The following is a 19,922-nucleotide window of genomic DNA, read 5'->3' on the forward strand; positions in this document are numbered from 1 at the left end:
ATCCATTCCTGAGATGCTTAATTTGGGCTCTTGAGAAGTGAGTGGATCACACACAAAAGAATAGGTAAGCCCTCAAGTGTACGATCCCTGGGGTCCCTCATTTACAGAGAAGCACTTGGAGGATGGTAGCCTGTGTCCTCAGTAAACTTTGAGTCTCCCGGGGTGGGAGGCGGGGGAAGGAGCAGTGATGATTACACGGAGCATTACAGAAAATAAACAGGCACACTCTACGTCAAGCAGCTCATACTTTTATCGGAAAATACAAACTTTCTAAAATTAAGTGTCTTACTTCTATTTTACCAACAACAACAAAAAACAAAAATCACTCATGTTAGCTAAATACAGATGCATATGTGGATGAGCAAGTACATATGAATCCAAGGGGGGAGCGTGTGCTCTGCACTTTGCCGGGGGGCGGACTGTGTGTGCGTATGAGTGTTGGTCCATAGATGCGTCTGGCCTTGCTGTTTTCTGTCTGTGACCTGGTCGGAACCTTGGCTTTCCAAACTTCATACCAAGCTGCTGCAGAATCCAGAATTCCAGAGCCCTTAGCCCTGCTCCAGGGGCTAAAGTGGGAGGAGGGAGCTAAGAAGGCGATCTAAAAATTTATGCCATTCCCACTGGAGGAAAAGTAGGGGCTGTTCATCAGGGGCCCAGTGGATGTTGAGCCAAACCTGGAGGAGAAAGAAAAGGACATCGTGATGGGACTTCCCTGGTGGTCCAGTGGTTAAGACACCACCCTCCCAATGAAGGGGCCCGGGTTCAACCCCTGGCCAAGGAACCAGACCACACGTGCCACAACTAAGTTCTCATGCCGCAACTAAAGAGCCTACGTGTGGCAATGAAGATTCTGCCTGAGTGTTGCAACTAAGAGAAAAAAAGCATTGTGATGGAATTCCTGATGTGGTGGTGATATTAGGGAAAGTAATATGTTAATGTGGGGGCTGTCAAAGACTGGGAAGATCATGACAGGCTTAGAAACTGAAAGCTTTAGCAGTAATACAAAAAGCTTTGGCTCTGAGAAAATAAAATATTGAAATGATATTATTGGAAGACAACAAAGAGTTTCTTCTGCCACTCCCTTAGGTCAGGAAGGCCCTGGCCGCCTGTAGGGACTCTGTCCAGCCTATGCTTTCTCCGTATCCAGGACCAGAGCCTAGGAAGCCTCTCTGGATTGGAGCACCTTACCTGTGGGCCTATAGCCCCTGTACTTGCCTTAGAGGATCTTGCGTGCCCCTCAAGAAATTTCACATCAGAGAACTCAGACCCACGTCCCAGGGTGAGATTTCAGAATCCGCCCACCCCAGGGCTCCTGATCCCCTTCTCAGCACCACGTTCAATCAGGCCCTGCATTTCACCGCAATCTTGCAAGAAAGCCCGGAGGTGCCCCTGACTGCCCGCAGCTTTGCTAGACCCCCAGGGAAGGAAGAGACAAGAAGACCTGAGCCTCAACCTCCAAGAACAGAAATACATACTCTTCTGCCTTTTCTCCCTGGCTAGTCATACTTCGAAAGAGAGTTCGAAAGCCATCTTCTCTGAGAAGACTTCGTTGACCTCTCCAGATGGAATCATTTACTCACACTTCTGGTATCCTATTGCAATTTCTTTCCCCATCTGCTAGGATACTTTGAATGAATGGAATAGAGCTCAAGACAAATCACAGCAGAGCAAATGGCTAGATTTAGTCTAATCCAGGGATTCTCGGTCGCTTTTCAGCTGGGCAGATGCATATTACAGAAGATGCTCACGTTCGTGGCGCCCTCCCATGAACTGATGAAACAGAAAAGGAGCGGGGGGCAGAGGAGGGGAGAAGCAATGGGACACACCAGCGCATTAATTTGTAATGCCTCAGCTGGTGTTGGTATCCGTCGCTCACAGCGAGCAGCCGTGGACAACCGAGGATTTGGGTTGTCCGCATCCCTTCTCACTAAAATAAATTTTCTGAGAACAGGGACACTGTCTGGATTGTTCACCATTCTACACTCAGCACCCAGTCCAGGACATGGCATGAGGTAGGGTGCTGGATAAGCAATTCATGTCAGTGGTAACCTCATTTCTTTTTCTCTTTTTCAAAAATCATATTGGAAAAGAAATTATTGGAAGTGATGTTACTATAAGGATACTCTGAATTCCACTCTGGTTTGCAAAATAAAGGCCATAATCCATACTTCAGTACTTAATCATTACCAGCAATCAATTAGTTATAACACACCTCATATCTGTTGTCACACCCCATGCATCTGAGCCCTTCCGGTTGAAAAGTTCTGATGGGGTCAGCTGCCAAGGGCATGCTCTGGACAGGACGTACCCTAGAGAGCCAGGAAGAGGGCTAATCCATGTGGACTATAGTTATCCAGGAGTGCTTCCTAGAGGAAGAGGAGGAGCTTGAATTGCTTCTCGAGCACCGAGCACCGTTGAAAGGTCTTGGTTTGCCTGGGACAGTTTCTCCACTGGCATTCCCAGTGCAATTATTATTTGCCTTCTTTTGACTCTTAAGCTTATTACTGCTTGACAGATACATTGTATGGTGATCCTGGACTTAGCAGAGGTCAGAGAGGGCTCCCCTCCTCCTTCCCTGAGAACAGAGGCCACCTGCTCCTTCCTCTCCCACCACATATAGTTTGGTCTCTTGGTTCTCGTCTTTGCTCCTGAACCAGAGGAAACACAGACCCTCCTTGTCTCCCAAACTAAACTCTCTCCACCTAGGCCCTTGTACCCCTCCATGCCCAGGACAGCGTCTTCTGGACCTTATTCCATCCAGCACAACTAGTAACCCCCAACACCACCCCTGAGCCCAGGGCTCCCTACGCCCCACCCTGTGGTGCCCAGGTTTTCTTGCCATACTGTCACCCCTCCATCTCTTCCTCTGGCTCCCTCCACTCCACACTCTCCTGTTCTCCTCCCATCTCTTAGATCCTTTGCTTGTGCCTCTCCATCTCCACAACTGCTCTACATGTTGGGAGGCCCAGGGTCCGGTCCTTGGGCCTCTCTTCTTCTCTCTGCTCCCAGGCGATCTTGTCCCACCTTATGCTTCTAAACATCGTCTGTATGCTAATGATCCCCAAATTTATATTACCAGCCACCACTTCTCCCCTGAGCCTCGGACTCAGACACCCACCTGCCCATCGACAGCTCCACTCCTGTATCTAACGGGCATCTCAAATTTCACATAAGCAGAGCTTCCCTGGTGGTTCAGGGGAGCCACTGGCTGTGAGCTACTGAGGTCCATGCACCTAGGGTCTGTGCTGTGCAACAAGAAAAGCTCCCCTAGTGAGAAACCTTGTGTCACAGCTAGACAGGAGCCCTGCTCGCCACAGCCAGAGAAAAAGCCCACGCAGCAGTGAAGACCCAGCACAGCAAAAAATAAATACATACATAAATAAAATTATTTTTAAAAATTCCGCATATGCAAAAACCAAATTCCTGATCATCCGGACTTTGGTACTGCCACTTATCCAGACACTCAAGTCAAAACCCTACAAATCAATGCTACTTTCTCACTATCATGTGTAAAAGAAATCGTGAGAAGTTGCTAAATAACAAAGGGAGCCCAGCCTGGAGCTCTGTGATGACCTAGAGGGGTGAGATGAGGGGAGGAGAGGGAAGAGAGGGAGGGAAGGGATGTAGATATATATATGTATGTAGACATATGTATCGACGAAGGCAATGGCACCCCACTCCAGTACTCTTGCCTGGAAAATCCCATGGACGAAGGAGCCTGGTGGGCTGCAGTCCATGGGGTCGCTGAGAGTCACACACGACTGAGCGACTTCACTTTCACTTTTCACTTTTATGCATTAGAGAAGGAAATGGCAACCCACTCCAGTGTTCTTGCCTGGAGAATCCCAGGGACGGGGAGCCTGGTGGGCTGCTGTCTATGGGGTCGCACAGAGTCGGACACGACTGAAACAACTTAGCAGACATATGCATATATATATACTTATATATATATATATAAGTATGACTGATTCGTGTTGTTGTACAGCAGAAACCAACACAAAATTGCAAAGCAATTTCCCACCAATTAAAAATAAATAAAATAGCTCAGTTAAACAAACAAAACTAGGAATCACACTTGACTCCTCTCTTTTCCTTATTCCATATCCAACCTTCAAGCCCCATCAATTCTACGAAGAAGATAAACGTTTCAGATTTTTCTCGCCTCCTTTCCAGGGTTACTGCCTCGTCTATGCCTCCAGCACCTCTTGCTTGGGCAACTGTAAAGGCGCCCAGCCTGTCCGCTCCATCAGCTCTTACTCCACAGCCCTCTCTTTGTACACTGGCCCATGTCATCTTCTCACACAGAGAATTAGAACATTCGCGGCTGCCCACGTCTCTCTCCTACCTGGCCTTGCGGACCCTCTCTGGTCTGGGCCTGCCGCCACTCTGGCTTCCAATCCGCCCCCTCTCCCCCACCAACTGTGCTCCGGCTGCATTTCCCACTTCATGGCCACTGCGCTTTCTGTCCTCTCTGCCCAGAGTGCTCATCAACTATATGTACACACGGCTCGTTCTCTCGTTTCATTCAGATCTCCCCGCTTTCCCTGCACCTGACGTGTATGGTGCTTGTTTATTTCTGCATTGTCTATCGATCCTCCTGGAATGACAGAAGGAAACACGCTTGTCTTGTTCACTCCAGTAACCCATGCCTAGAGCCAGCCAGGCACACGCAGGAGGCCACAGAGAGTTTTTTGAATAAATGAACCATCCCTTTGAGGGATGCAGGCCTGCACTCCCCGCTTCACCTTTCTGACCCCACTTTCTTTCCAGCCAGCCTCTCAGGCCACCCCTCCAGCCTGCTGACCACTGTGCCTCCGTTTTCTCTCCTTTGCCCACAGGGTCCCCAGCTGGCCCCTGGCTCCCGCCCGCTTCTAAGGCTGCTCCTTCCTCAGTCTCCTCCCCTGCCTGTCTCTCTGAAGACAGCTCAAGACCAGGGCTCCACCCGCCCTCTTTCTGCTCCCCACCAGTGCTTCCCAAGAGCTGGCCAACGAGAATGGGAGCACGCTGCCCCTCCGCATGGCCGGTTCTGGGCGAGTCTCTCTTCCCCCGAGCCCAGAGTTACAGCATAGAAGGGGCATCTGCTGGCCAGCAGGCAGGCTGTGTGCCCTCTGCAGTCCCATCTGCTCTCACCTCTCTTACAGACCCTGCAGTCACCTCTCTTCCCCCATCTCTCTCCCCTCTGGCCCATCAGTTCATTCCAGCATTCACAGCTCTGCATCGGACCCCCAGGCCCACCAGTCAGAGCTTTTAATAATCCAAGTCTGGCCTTCCCTTTCCTATCTTCCATCTCATTCAAGGGGTAAATCTCATGCCTCAGCCAGGTGCCTTTATTCCCCAGGTCTCAAGTCTGCCATGCAACCTCCCACCCAAGAGCCTGATTCTCCAGGGTGCTGCCCCCTCCCCATCCTGTCCGTCTAGTCAAGGTTATGGTTTTTCCTGTGGTCATGTATGGATGTGAGAGTTGGACTGTGAAGAAAGCTGAGTGCCGAAGAACTGATGATTTTGAACTGTGGTGTTGGAGAAGACTCTTGAGAGTCCCCTGGACTGCAAGGAGATCCAACCAGCCCATTCTAAAGATCAGTCCTGGGTGTTCTTTGGAAGGATTGATGCTGAAGCTGAAACTCCAATACTTTGGCCACCTCATGGGAAGAGTGACTCACTGGAAAAGACCCTGATGCTGGGAGGGATTGGGGGCAGGAGGAGAAGGGGACAACAGAGGATGAGATGGCTGGATGGCATCACTGACTCAATGGACCTGTGTTTGAGTGAATCCAGGAGATGGTGATGGACAGGGAGGCCTGGCGTGCTGCGATTCATGGGGTTGCAAAAAGTCGGACACAACTGAGTGACCGAATCGACCCCATCCTGTAGCCCTCACTGCCCACCCAGCAGGGACCTTCCCTCTGTCCCTGGGCCACTTTGATGGCACTTTGTCACGGCGCTAACATCACTGCGCCCCCTCCTTGTCCACTCTCATCTCTGAAGGGACGAACCGTGTGCTACTCATTGGCAGGGCCCCACGGGCTAAGGTCATCATCACTACCAGCGTCAACCGACACAGTGCTTCCCCGGGTGTGTTGGTGGAACACACTGCGCTATGAGGAAAGGGGAGGAGAAAAAGGGTGGGGAGGAAGGGAGGGACGGAGGAAGGGAGGGACGGAGGAAGGGAGGGTCGGAGGAAGGGAGGGACGGAGGAAGGGAGGGTCGGAGGAAGGGAGGGACGGAGGAAGGGAGGCCAGAGGGGAGGCGAGGGCGGGAGGGGAAGAATAAGGAGAAAGGAGAAAGAAGAAGCCACAGCCACGGGCTTTACGTTCAGTTGACACTACTGACCATCACCTTGTTGAATGTTCTCCATGCACCCTGGTAAATTAAGTGATCTGTGAATTCCAACAGTTGAGATATCTTTTTATCTTTGTTTCTACCTTTCTTATCCCAAACAGATCTGACTATGGACACCTCTTTCCAGGATTCACCCTCTACAGCAAGAGTTCAGGGGGAACGCTGACTGAAAGCGTCAGAGTCCGGGAAACACCCGTTGACAAGAGAGGGAGGGGCCGGGAGGGGGAGGAAGGGAATCCTTGTCAGACTGGGGAGTCTGGCCCTGACTCTGTAAAGGGAGGCTCTCACAGTGGGGCACACATTCCCTGCACACTGGGAACACACGTTCCCCGGGGGGCGCCCAGGACTGAAGTCTCAGGACTGACCCGGCCCCCACTGCCTCAAGGAAGTGAAGGTTTGGTGGGCGGAAATGAGCAGCTGTGTTGTGTTTAAACAACAAACACAAAGTTCTTACTGACTGGCATGTAAAGTTTGTGTGGAATTGTCAGCGAAATTGAGTTTGTGTTGAGTTTGCGTTGGCTCTTGGCTGCTAAGCCCCTCTCCTCTGCTGTTTGGGGCAGTGTGAGCAGTCCGATAAGCTGTGGGAGAAGCTTCAGCAGGGCCACTTGCGAACTCACAGGGCTATTGGAGAGAGGCAAGGAGCTCGGGACGCGGTAAGTGGGGGAAAGAGCTGCAAGGAGATTATGTGGCTGTAGCCTGCTGGACACCAGGCAAATGGGGAAAGGCATACGCGTCCAGTTCCAGCGCCTGCCGCCTGCTGCAGGCAGTGTGTCCCTCTGCTGCTGACACACAGCTGCCTCTCTGCACCAGGCTGAGGACTCTGGCCCCAAAGGGGGACCACCAGGCTCACCTCCACATCTGGTCCGTCCAGCACACACACAGCCTCTGAACACAGGCCCGGGGTCTCCCCTCCTCCCCGCCAGGGAACATACGTAACAAGGAAGGACCAGTGGGGCCCAGAGCGCCCACCTCCCCTCTCCAGCAGCTTTCAGGAAGGCAGGTGGGCTTCCGGCACAGGCTGAAGACTCACCCGTATGCCGGGGGGAAGAGGTACTGTGGCCCATCTCCTGCCATGGGGGAAGGGTCTCGGGGATTGCTGGCCAGCTTCTGAGGTGTCCTCTGAGAGTACGGATAGTTGGGCTGGACGAAGGGGATGTAGCTCATCAGGGGGGTGTAGGAAGAGCGGAAAATCTGTTGTCCCATCTGCTGGGGGTTGTATGGTGTCACCTGCAGGGCAGAGAGGAGAGAGGCGCTGAGTCCAGCAGAGCCTGCTGCCTCTAAACACCACAGTCCCCCAGCCCTGACCCAAACCCCAGGTCCCACCCTGCAGCCCCTGTGGCCCCTCAGTCGCTGTGGGATACACAGAAGACAATGTGTTAGACTGGGAAAAGCACAGGGCTTAGCTTATTTATGGGAGACGAGCAAGGTATTTAATTTATCCGAGCCTCAGTTTCCTGATCCATAAAATGGGCAAACACTATGTCCATTAGTATGGGGACCGAGTCAGTTGATATAAGTAGAGAGACTGGCACATAACAAATGAATATTATTTCCATTATTGTTTCTCTTCCCTGTCCCCTAACTTTCCCTCAGTCAATAACATCTCAAAAGGCCCTGGTTCCTTGACACTTACAATCTCAGTCAAGGCTGTGGAGATATGTACATCCCTGGCTTCTAGCTCAGGATCTCAACAGACCCCCAAGTCTGAGACAGTCCTGCCCACTGGAAATTCTTGTGATGGATGATGGAAATCTTCTGGGTCTCCACTGGATACCACCCAATATGGTACCCACCAGACATAAATGTGGCTACTGAGCGCTTGAAATGGGCTAGTGGGACTGAATTTTAAATTTTACTTAATTTTAGTTGGTTTCAACGTAAATAACCACACATGGCTGCTGGTTACATTACTGGACAGTGTGAGTGCAAGAGAAAGGCCAAAGAGGGAAAATGGGATTCAGCTCAAACCCTAGAGAAAAGTAGGAACTCACTGGGTTTCTGAGACCACTCGGATCAGACTCACCAAGAAGCAAGACTCCCACTGTCTTCTTGGCAAGGTAGGCATCCCATCTATCTTATTTACTGATTTATCCTCAGCCCTAAGACTGTGCCTGTCACATAGCAGCTGCTCAATAAACATGTGTTAAGTGAATAAGTAAAAAAAGTAAAGAAAGAAAGAGGAGGTGGGTGGAGGAAAGAAAAGACCAATGTCCACCTGAACACCTAAAATGATGGGGAGCTCTTTACACTGCGAGCACTGTATTCTACCACTGACAGCTCCAAATGTCTCATGTGGAGCTGATATCCATCTTCCTGTGTGTTTTGGTCAAACCTAGGGAAATTCTTGGATTTCCACTTTCACAGCAAGAGTGGGGTCCAAGCTGCTTAGCTGTTCAGCATACTGACTGCCCGCTCTCACCCTGCACACCCTTATCTAATTTAAAAAGATGATAAAGCCTAGTGGTCATTAAGTGATAATAAGGGTGTGCCAGGCCCTCCATATGGATTCTCTCATTTCAACTCCGAACAGCCCCCGTGAGGTAGGACCATTAGGATTCCCATTTTAGGTACGAGGAAACCGAAGCTCAGGGAAGTTAAGGAACTTGCTTAGTAAGTGTTTCAAGTGTCCGAGTTTTGTCAGAGTCCCCGCGTCCCTTGACTCCACCACTGTGCTTGCTCCTTCTGGAAGTCTGGGCCCATCCCTCCTGGCCGTCCCCATCCTTCCCCCAGTGCACAAACAGGATCCGGTGATGCTGGATGTGGCTGCCAAACCTCCAAGAGGATGAGCTGAAGGTCATAAAGTGCCAAGAGCTCACAGAGAGAATCCAGGAAGGGACCTCCCAGGACAGACACCCAAGGGTCAGCATGGCAGAAAAAAACACAAAACTTGTTTTTCCAGTGTAGGGGGTGGGAGTCCCAGACCTGGACTTGAGAGGAAACGGACATGAAAAAGAAGACGTAGGTCTTAGAGCTGACACAAGCTTCACTCAAAACTGTACCCTAGCTACATGTCACTGATAAAAACCATAAACCAGAGCTGTGTAGAGGGCTCTGGAACCATCTCCAAGACATCTTTTGTCATCTCTTTGCTGACAAAAGCAATGATAGAGCAGTGTGCCCAGAATGCCACATTCATATAAAAATGCCTGTATAGACAGATATCACTGCGAGGACACCTAACAAACCAGTCACAGTGATTGCCTCTAAGGTGTTTGAAATCTTATACCAGGTTTTTAACGTTACTGGTTCAAATATATGCACATACATAACTTCGTGTAAAAGCATTTGCTGAGGAGCTAGGTGGACAGAATCACTACTCGTGGGGTGGCGGGGACAAGACTGGGATTCTGTGAGCCTGACTGCCTCCCCTCGCGACTTCATCTCAGGATGCAAAGCTGCTACTGCTAAAAGAGCAGCCTGGCCCACGTGATAAAGTGACTCATACTTATAGTCCCTTCTCTATCTTCTAGAACATTCTAACATCCTTCAGGGCAGAGGTGCAGCTTGACGAGAAAGGGTAGGGCTACCTGGGGAGAGAGGCGAGGCCGAGGAGTCCGTGGGTTTGAGGGTGGGCTCTGTTCACCTGGGTGTGTGTGCTGCAGGGGGCAGTGTGCAAGGCCAGACTGGGAATGTAGACTGTTCTCAGCTCTTCCCCTCACAGCCCACCCCTCATCCAAGACACTCAGACCCTCTGGAAGTGCTGTTTCGTGTTGCCTGTGTGTGCTCAGGCCCACACACATCCAGTCCAGTGGCACGTATGGAAACACATCTTTATTTGTGTCTGGGTGTGTGTTTGTATTTTCATCTCTGATGCTTGATTTTTTTTAAAGATCTTTTTGATATGGGCCATTTTTAAAGTCTTTATTTTGTTACAATATTGTGTCTGTTTGTGTTTTGTTTCTCTTTGGCCACAAGGCATGTGAAATCTTAGCTCCTGGATGGGGAATCGAACCCACATCCCCTGCATTGGAAGGTGAAGTCTTAACCACCGGACTGCCAGGGAAGTCCCTCTGCTGCTTTACTTTGATACTATATTTTTATGAATCTGTGTACAAGAGGCAGTAAGCCATAGTTACTGGGAACATGGGCCCTGAAGCCAGCCGGCTCAAGGTCAAACCCCAACCTGCCACTGTGTTACTGTCAAGCAGATGTCGACCCCCGACCTACCCACGGGAGTAGGGGGTACAGATTTAGCTAACAAAAATAGATAACACCCAGATAAATTTGAATTTAAGATAACAGTAAACATTTTTTTAGTTTAAGTATGGTCCATGCAGTATAGGGGACATAGCTCTACTAAAATTTTATTTACCATTTACCTAGATTTAAGTTTAACTAAACCACTAGACCATTCAGATATGACCTAAATCAAATCCCTTATGATTATACAGTGGAAGTGAAAAATAGATTTAAGGGACTAGATCTGATAGATAGAGTGCCTGATGAACTGTGGACGGAGGTTCATGACATTGTACAGGAGACAGGGATCAAGACCATCCCCATGGAAAAGAAATGCAGAAAAGCTAAATGGCTGTCTGGGGAGGCCTTACAGATAGCTGTGAAAAGAAGTGAAAAGCAAAGGAGAAAAGGAAAGATATAAGCATCTGAATGCAGAGTTCCAAACAACAGCAAGAAGAGATAAGAAAGCCTTCCTCAGTGATCAATGCAAAGAAATAGAGGAAAACAACAGAATGGGAAAGACTAGAGGTCTCTTCAAGAAAATTAGAGATACCAAGGGAACATTTCATGCAAAGATGGGCTCGATAAAGGACAGAAATGGTATGGACCTAACAGAAGCAGAAGATATTAAGAAGAGGTGGCAAGAATACACAGAAGAGCTGTACAAAAAAGATCTTCATGACCCAGATAATTATGATGGTGTGATCACTCACCTAGAGCCAGACATCCTGGAATGTGAAGTCAAGTGGGCCTTAGAAAGCATCACTATGAACAAAGCTAGTGGAGGTGATGGAATTCCAGTGGAAGTGTTTCAAATCCTGAAAGATGATGCTGTGAAAGTGCTGCACTCAATATGCCAGCAAATTTGGAAAACTCAGCAGTGGCCATAGGGCTGGAAGAGGTCAGTTTTCATTCCAATCCCAAAGAAAGGCAATGCCAAAGAATGCTCAAACTACCGCACAACTGCACTCATCTCACATGCTAGTAAAGTAATGATCAAAATTCTCCAAGCCAGGCTTCAGCAACACATGAACCGTGAACTTCCAGATGTTCAAGCTGGTTTTAGAAAAGAGAGAGGAACCAGAGATCAAACTGCCAACATATGCTGGATCATCGAAAAAGCAAGAGAGTTCCAGAAAAACATCTATTTCTGCTTTATTGACTATGCCAAAGCCTTTGACTGTGTGATCACAATAAACTGTGGAAAATTCTTCAAGAGATGGAAATACCAGACCACCTGACCTGCCTCTTGAGAAATCTGCATGCAGGTCAGGAAGCAACAGTTAGAACTGGACATGGAACAACAGACTGGTTCCAAATAGGAAAAGGAGTACATGAAGGCTGTATATTGTCACCCTGCTTATTTAACTTCTATACAGAGTACATCATGAGAAACACTGGAAGAAGCACAAGCTGGAATCAAGATTTCCGGGAGAAATATCAATAACCTCAGATATGCAGATGACACCACGCTTATGGCAGAAAATGAAGAGGAACTAAAAAGCCTCTTGATGAAAGTAAAAGTGGAGAGTGAAAAAGTTGGCTTAAAGCTCAACATTCAGAAAACTAAGATCATGACATCTGGTCTCATCACTTCATGGGAAATAAATGGGGAAACAGTGAAAAGAGTGTCAGACTTTATTTTGGGGGGGCTCCAAACTCACTCGATGACCTGCTACCTGGAGCAGGTAGATGATGATTGCAGCCATGAAATTAAAGACCCTTACTCCTTGGAAGGAAAGTTATGACCAACCTAGATAGCATATTCAAAAGCAGAGACATTACTTTGTGCCAACAAAGGTCTGTCTAGTCAAGGCTACAGTTTTTCCAGTGGTCATGTATGGATGTGAGAGCTGGACTGTGAAGAAAGCTGAGCACTGAAGAATTAATGCTTTTGAACTGTGGTGTTGGAGAAGACTCTTGAGAGTCCCTTGGACTGCAAGGAGATCCAACCAGTCCATCCTAAAGGAGATCAGCCCTGGGTGTTCTTTGGAGGGAATGATGCTGAAGCTGAAAATCCAGTACTTTGGTCACCTCATGCAAAGAGTTGACTCATTGGAAAAGACCCTGATGCTGGGAGGGATTGGGGGCAGGAGGAGAAGGGGACGACCGAGGATGAGATGGCTGGATGGCATCACCGACTCAATGGACGTGTGTTTGAGTGAACTCCGGGAGTTGGTGATGGACAGGGAGGCCTGGCGTGCTGTGATTCCTGGGGTCTCAGAGAGTCGGACACGACTGAGCGACTGAACTGGACTGAGGTGTCTTGTATTTTAGCTGAGGAAACCAAGGGAGGGCTGTGACTCCCAGCCCAAGCGATGCGGGGCCAGGCCGTGTGATCTGCTCGGGCCGGTGGAAGGTGGTGGGCAAACACGACCACATCCCAGCTCTGAGCCCTCCCACACTCCTCCCTTCCAGCATGGCAGGCACAAAAGCTATCTTCCGCCTGGGCCCAGAAGGGGGACACTTAAAAAAGGCTTGAACCCAACGCCAGTGCAGCTCAGTCAACCTGTAGACCGCTGGGTAAAAACTAAACATTGTATTGCTTAAAGCCTCTGAGACATTGAGGCTGTTTGTTGCCACAGCAAAAGCTAACTTAGGCAAATTATTTCATTTCTCTGTGTCTCCGTTTCCTCATCTTGACTCTACCTTGTAGGGTGGTTCTGAGGAATAAATGAATGCAGGTAAGGCCCTTAGAGAAGGGCCTGGCGCACAGTAACGGCTCTGTAAGTACCAGCCAGCATTGTCTCCTGGGGACATTGCTTTGTGGCCGCATGCATTTTGGTGCTTGTGTCTGTACCTTGGGGTCAAAGGTGGGCCAGAAAGCGTGGCTGGTGACCAGCTGAACAAAGACAAGGGGACAGACATCCTTCTGACCTGAAGGCCTCCATGGGCTGGGACAGAGGTGAGGAGGTCATCGGCTCACCTGTCTGGAGTAACACCCTCCCTGGGGGTTCAGGATCTGCTGGTAGGGCATCCTGGCTGCCCGCTGAGGATACAGGCCCTGGGGAGAGAAAGGAGGGACTCAGTGCCATGGGTGATAGGCTCCCCGCCAGAGAATGGCAGCCACTGAACTCAGCTTCCAGCTCCCTTGCCTGGATCTCCAGACACAGCAGAGTCCATCCCACCACACTGCTGGCCAGATGCGCGCCCCCTCCCCCGCCACCACCCCCTGCCCCCCAGTTGCTTAGTCCAGTTGGAATCAGGTTGAGTGGGCATGCCTCACACCACACAGGAAGCCCCTGGTTAGCAGGATTCACAGCCTTTTGATTGAATATGTAAGACATGAGCTTTAGGGACCTGCTGTCTTTTGAAATCCAGATCTGCTCCTTAGGCTGTGTGACCTTGAGCAAATCATTTCACCTCTCTGAGCCTCTGTTCCCTTGTCTCTGAAATTATGTGTGTTTAAGCCTGCAAAGCCTGTGAAGGTAGCCAGATTATCTCTGTTGGTGGCTATGCCCTTTTCTAAGTGCCCTTCCCCAAAGCCCATTCTTGCCCCAAGGCAGGAGGTGCTGAGGCTGTCTGCGTTGTGTGTGCTAGGCTGCCTCATGTTTATTTAAACACACTGGCCTGTGTGCTTCCATCTGTGTCTGCAGGCATGTGTTTCTGTGTACAAACGTGCGACTGTGAACCCAGGTGTGTTAGTCTGGGTCTCTGTTGCTGGGTGTCTACCTGCCCACAAGTATACCTGTGTCTGTACCTGATGATAAAGAATGATGGGAAGATACATGAGCTAATCCATCTAAAGGGCCCAGAATAGTACCCAGCATGTAGTGAGGATTCTGCCAGTGCTAGTTACTTCTACCATCTCTCACTGTCTGCCCCCTATCCCCACTGCTCCTGCCACGTGAAGAAGCTGCCTGGCAGCTCAGCCCAACGGTAAGTAGAAATTTTATTCACAACTCTGTCCAGAGTGGCCTTTGGCGTCCTTGTGCATACACACACAAGAACTGCTGCTGTGTGTGGGGTCGGCTCATGACTCGTCCAGGCTCAGGCTGCCCCTACCTGCCAATCCAGAGTTAATCCGTAAGATGCGACTCAAAACCCAAGGCACCCCTCAGACCAGAATATGTCTTTCCAGAAGATTCCACACCAGAGATGCTGCCTCCATCATGCACTCAGCTGAGCTAGTCATCAAAGCACTGATGGCTGAGCTGCCCTTGATGACTTCCTCAGGGCCCCTGGACTGCTCGTAAAAGGCTCCAAATCCCTGATGTGGGGTTCTGGGGAAGGCCTCCCAGCTCTCCTAGGGTGCACATCCTCTCGGGGCCTTCCTTGCTCTCTGCTCCCATGCACCTGCGCTTGACCGTGGCCGGGCCTCCCCCACATCCACCAACCCCTCCATCACTTGAATCCAGTGCACAGGCTTGCCGTTTCTTCAAGCTCTAAGGCCCAGGGCAGTCCCACTTACACCCACAACCAGCCTGTGAGCCCAGGCATGGTCTGAACTGGAGCAGGGAAGTCAGCCGATGGGGCTGCCCTTCCTGTGCCCAGGCCTCAGTGGGCTCCAAGGCCACGTTCTAAGCACCCCTCTTCTGTTTCACCACCTCCCCATCAGCGCTCAGCCCTGCTTTCCACAGCCAACTCCCCTGGGCCACCATCCTCCCCACACCTGCCTGGGCGAGGCGACCCTTAGGATATGTGAGCCACTCGTCCCTGCTCCATCATGGGGTGGGTTTTCCACGACGATGCCATATTCATCAGTACGAGCCACCCTCAATGACCTGAAGGGGATTTCTAGTTGTTCAAATTGCAGTTCTGTGAAATCACAAGCAAAGGGAAATAAACATCCATTCCTCTTTGCTTGAGGCTGTGACCTCTTTGCATGTGCCCGCCCTCCTTAATTGGGAGCAGAATTCCTTTGTGCCAAGCAGCCAGGATTCTCTGTGGAGTCCTGGGTGCTGGGGACTTAGTCTTCCACGGCTCTTCGTCCGTCCACTGCAAAGCTCTGAGTAAACTGGATTTGGGGCCTCATCTTTATTCCTAACGTCGAGCAGGAAAGAGAGACTGGGATGGACTGTTCCCTGTTTCTCCCGTGTGCCTTCTCAAGGTCTGCAGACCTCCCTGACCCCGTGTCCCAGGAAGACCAGGGCTGAACAACAATAAGAACCAACATCTGTATCATACTTGAGATTTTACAAAGCCCTTTCCCATCCACGGACTCAATTAACCTTACAATTGACTCAAGTATTTGCTGCCACTGTAATTATGATGAGGCCATTTCATAGGTGAGGAGACCAGGGCTCAGAACATTTGGCTAACTTGCCCAAGGCCACACAGCCCGAAAGTGGCACAATTCCCTTAAATCCAATTCTCATGATTCTAAAACCTGGCTTCTTTTTATCATATCAGACCCCTTGATCAGCTGTCTTGAAGCTGGTTGGTATCATGAAATCATGAGAAGCTGGGAAAAGGTAAGTCACGCTGTCTGTTGTTACCCCTTGGGAGGGTCGGAGTGTACAGGTGACTTCGGCTGGGCTCAGTCAGTGTCTAAACTGCCGCACAGAAGCAAGGGGCCCTACCAGCCAGGGCCTTTCTGCCCAGAGGCCCAGGAAGCTCAGAGTCAGCCCTGTGATGCAAACACCAGCATCTCTGAAGACAAAGGACCTTCTTGCTAGAATAATACTTCCAAATCTTACCCATGCCAAAAGTCAAGTCAGAAGAAGTTAACACAGCAGAGAGAGACTGTCCCCTCTTTACAAAACAAACCACTGCAAATTAGCTTTACATGGTGAGCCCCTTGAGTGAGTGCATTTGAGAGTGAATCAATTTACACTAAATAAAATTATGCAGTTGTTTCTCTCTCAGAGGTGGGGGGCACACCGTGCTGGCCTTGGATTTGTCCCTGACTCATACTGGACTCAGAGCTTCCTAGTCACCTTGGAATCCCCAGCCTGCAGTCAGTATGAAGCAAGGAGTTTTTTTTTTTTTTTAATTGTTTAAATGAGAAAATAAATAAATACAAATGAGTACATCGGGGAGTAGGTGATAAATGACTCAATAACAAGTGTGCAAGGGTGGAGGAACTTCAGTGAAGGAGCTGGTGAACCAATGAGGATGTGAACAGGGTATTTCTCCAGGAGAGCATATGGTAGATTCAGGATGGATGCACCTGAGGTTTTCCCATGGATCATGCTTCCTTACACCATCTCACCTCAAAGGTGGGGCTTGAGAAAGAGAGTGGCCACTGGCTCTCTTTAGCAAACCAAAAGAAGACTTGAAACCAAAACTTTGGAGAGAAAGAGACCATGCTAAACCCCTTTGCTTCAGTTCCTGTTTTAAGAATCGGGGGCTAAGTCCAGCGGGCCAGCTCAGAGGGGCTTCACATGGAGTAGAGAAGACCCACCTCTCATGCAGGATGTTAAGCCTGCTGTTGTCGAGGAGGAGGAAATACCACTGGGAGCCCAGGGGCAGTGGAAGGGGGAGGGGCACAGGGGCAGGACAAGAAGACCTCCAGGTTGGATCTCCTTCTCTCTTTGCCCTCCCCGGGCTCGGCCAGGCTGGGCTGGGGCAGCAGGCTCCCAGGGGCCTGCCCCTTCTGTACACCTGCACGCCATTCTGGCAAGCAGCCAGGGAGGGGAGAGAAGACTGAGAAATCTTAGGCGTGAGCACCTGTCCTGGAGCAACGGAGCACTACCTGGAGGGGCTGTTTAAGCTCTTGGTTCGGACTATGGTTTAAATCAGAATAGACATTTATTTGATTTTTTTTCATCTCTCTACCCAGTGGGTGGCAGCTCTTACAGGAGATTAAGTTAAATAGACGAACGAAAGGAACTACATTTTCCCGGAGTAAATAAGTTGTGTGAGTAAAACCGCCAGCCTTGCAAGCGTTTCCCCCACCCCTTTGTGTCTGACGCCTCTTAGCTCTGAGTCCAAGACCAAGACTGTGTGCCCAGCCACCTCAGCCGGTAGAAGCTAAGATTGCTAGGTTGTAGTTGAAATCAAACGGCCACATCATTTGTCATCTGCAGCGGGACACTTGAGAGTGAAAGGGAGTACGATGAATAATTATGCTGGGACAAAAGACCGAAACGGGGACTGTCCCAAGTAATCCAGGACACGTGTCATCCGACGACAAGGCAAGTCACGGGAGGTGGTGGGAAACGAGGACTGTGCCATCGGTCAGGCTTCCCTGGGAGCCCAAGTACTTCACAGCCCAGGATTAGCCACGCGGCTCTGAAAGACATAGCACAGAGTGAACCGGAATCAGGACAAAGGAAAATGAGAAACAGGCACACGTGTGTGTGTGTGTGTGTGTGTGTGTGTGTGTGTGTGTGTGTGAGATGCATGCGCACGTGTATCTGGCAGTTGGTCTGATGGGGCCCCTATGAAGAAAGTAACTAACGAGTCCACAGCTCGTTGTGAATGAGGCTCCTCGTGAGCCTCAGCTCCTCCCTGGACGGCCACCACCGGGTGTCTGGGCCCGGACCTGCTCACTCACCTGGTACTGGGGGCAGGTGGAGGGGTTTGTGAACACGGGCGGAGGTACGTAGTTCAGGTTGAGCCAGAGGGGCTGGTTCAGGGTTGCTGAGGTCAAAGCGGTGGCAAAGCGTGGGGTGAACACGTTCCCTGTGTACTTGAGGTTGTTCTTGTCGGCCCCTGTCACAGGTGGGTTAACTGTAAGTCACAGGAGAGGTAGAGCGTTTCGTGATTGAGGAAGGGAGAGGTCAGCCTGCCCCAGCTCCATGACTGCCCCCAGGGTTAGTGTTCTCACAGGTCAGGTATTTTATTTATTTATTTTTTTAATTTTTTCTCTTTCTTTCTTTCTTTTTTTAAATTTTACTTTACAATTCTGTATTGGTTTTGCCATACATTGACATGAATCCACCATGGGTGTACATGCGATCCCAAACATGAACCCCCCTCCCACCCCCCTCCCCACAACATCTCTCTGGGTCATCCCCGTGTACCAGGTCAGGTATTTTAAAAGCTCCCAGAGGGTTCTTCAAAGCTCAAGGAAAACACTGTTAGTTCACACCTTGCCAACGTGGAAAGGGTGAGAGTCCCAGCATGGTCTGCCATGGAGCACCTCCTTCATGACTCACAAGTAAGGAGGCAGTTTAGCAAGAGATACAATCAACCAGCTTGTCTCACCTACATGCAAAACTATATTCCTTCAAGTGCTTCGGAAAAATCCAGTTTGATACAAACAATTGCTACGCTGTGGGAAGCCATTCTTATCAAATTATTAAAGCACCCCGCTGGGGACGTGTACTTGGCAACAGCGAGGACCTTGTGTAGGCGTTGCACCTATGCCAGAGCCATTTTTAAAAAATATTTTAAAATATTATATAATCCCCTTTGGTAAGACCCCACATTAGTCTGAATGAATGAAATTTGATGGAGTTATTTCAGGATATGAATCCTGGATTTTTTCCTTCTATAATATGTCCTGTGGGCTTAAGAGTTAGAGATGGGGTATCAGTGTCCCCTTTTTAGCACCTTTTGTTGGGGGGAGAATGTTTTACTAAAACAGTTTTAGATGTACAAGGGAGAGAAAGCTGAGACGTGAATAATCGTGATGTAGAAATAATCTTAACGCACGGGATTTTCTTTGGCTCAGGCAACTTGAGGGGACATAAGACATGCTGAGTCAGGGCTATATTCAAATTAACCACCAACAAGGCCCATGTGACGCCTGAAAGTCAGCTACATCTCTTGAGCTCTTCCCTGTAGGGGTGACACAGGAAGAAAGCCATTTCCCCATTTTACAGGACTAGGGGAAGACAGTGACCTGCCCATGGATGACAGCCGTCTGATGACAGAGCTACTCCAGGGGCCTATGAGGGTTTCTGAAATCCCTTCCTGCATAGACTCTCTCTGGGCAGGGTCAGCTTACGTTTCAGCTCCAGCCTGTCCATCTCCACTTTGCCACGAAGTTTCAGCTGCTCGCTTGGGTTCTTGGTGGCCCCAAGGAACTCATAGAGCAGGTTCTTCTCAGCCTGCCAGGCAGGCTTCTTGGCCGGCAGAGCCATGGACATGGAACCCATGGGGTCACTGCCACTCTCCTCACCACAGGTGTCCTTCCGGCTCGGAGACCACTGGCTGAGAAAGAGGCTCTCTCGGCCCCTGGTCAGCTCCTTGGCACCTGGATTCTGTTCTAGAGCAGGAGAGAAGCTGAGTCAGTGACTCTGGAAGACCACGTGCTGGATGGGGGGAGCATGGTCTTGTCAACAAAGTCATGGATCCTCCGCAGCACACCTGAGACTCCCACCACTCTGGAAGCCACTCTGGGCTCTCTCTCAACCCAGTTCAGTCCAAGTCCAGTCCCTGAAGCCTTCACTGACCAGCGCCCATGACGGTCTCACACCCCTGCATGCATGAATGCATCCATCCATTCTTGGCTTCTTCCGTCTGTCCACCCATCCATCCATCCTTTTATCCACCCATCTATCCATCCTTTT

At 50.0% G+C, this 19,922-nt stretch overlaps 1 protein-coding gene across 1 annotated transcript in view; it reads right to left on the minus strand.

The window, feature by feature from the left end:
- Positions 1-221: 221 nt before the first annotated feature.
- Positions 222-19,922, minus strand: part of CUNH1orf94 (chromosome unknown C1orf94 homolog) — a 43,235-nt gene continuing 23,534 nt past the window's right edge. The window contains exons 3-7 of the mRNA XM_040231765.1: positions 19,358-19,618; positions 17,960-18,135; positions 13,445-13,522; positions 7,370-7,566; positions 222-674 (exon numbers count right to left, since the gene is read on the minus strand). Coding sequence (XP_040087699.1) covers positions 599-674; positions 7,370-7,566; positions 13,445-13,522; positions 17,960-18,135; positions 19,358-19,618 — 788 coding nt within the window. The 3' untranslated portion in view covers positions 222-598. The remainder of the gene's footprint in view (positions 675-7,369; positions 7,567-13,444; positions 13,523-17,959; positions 18,136-19,357; positions 19,619-19,922) is intronic.

This window comes from Oryx dammah, unplaced genomic scaffold (assembly GCF_014754425.2).
Source record: "Oryx dammah isolate SB20612 unplaced genomic scaffold, SCBI_Odam_1.1 HiC_scaffold_28, whole genome shotgun sequence".
Taxonomy (NCBI): Eukaryota; Metazoa; Chordata; class Mammalia; order Artiodactyla; family Bovidae; genus Oryx; species Oryx dammah.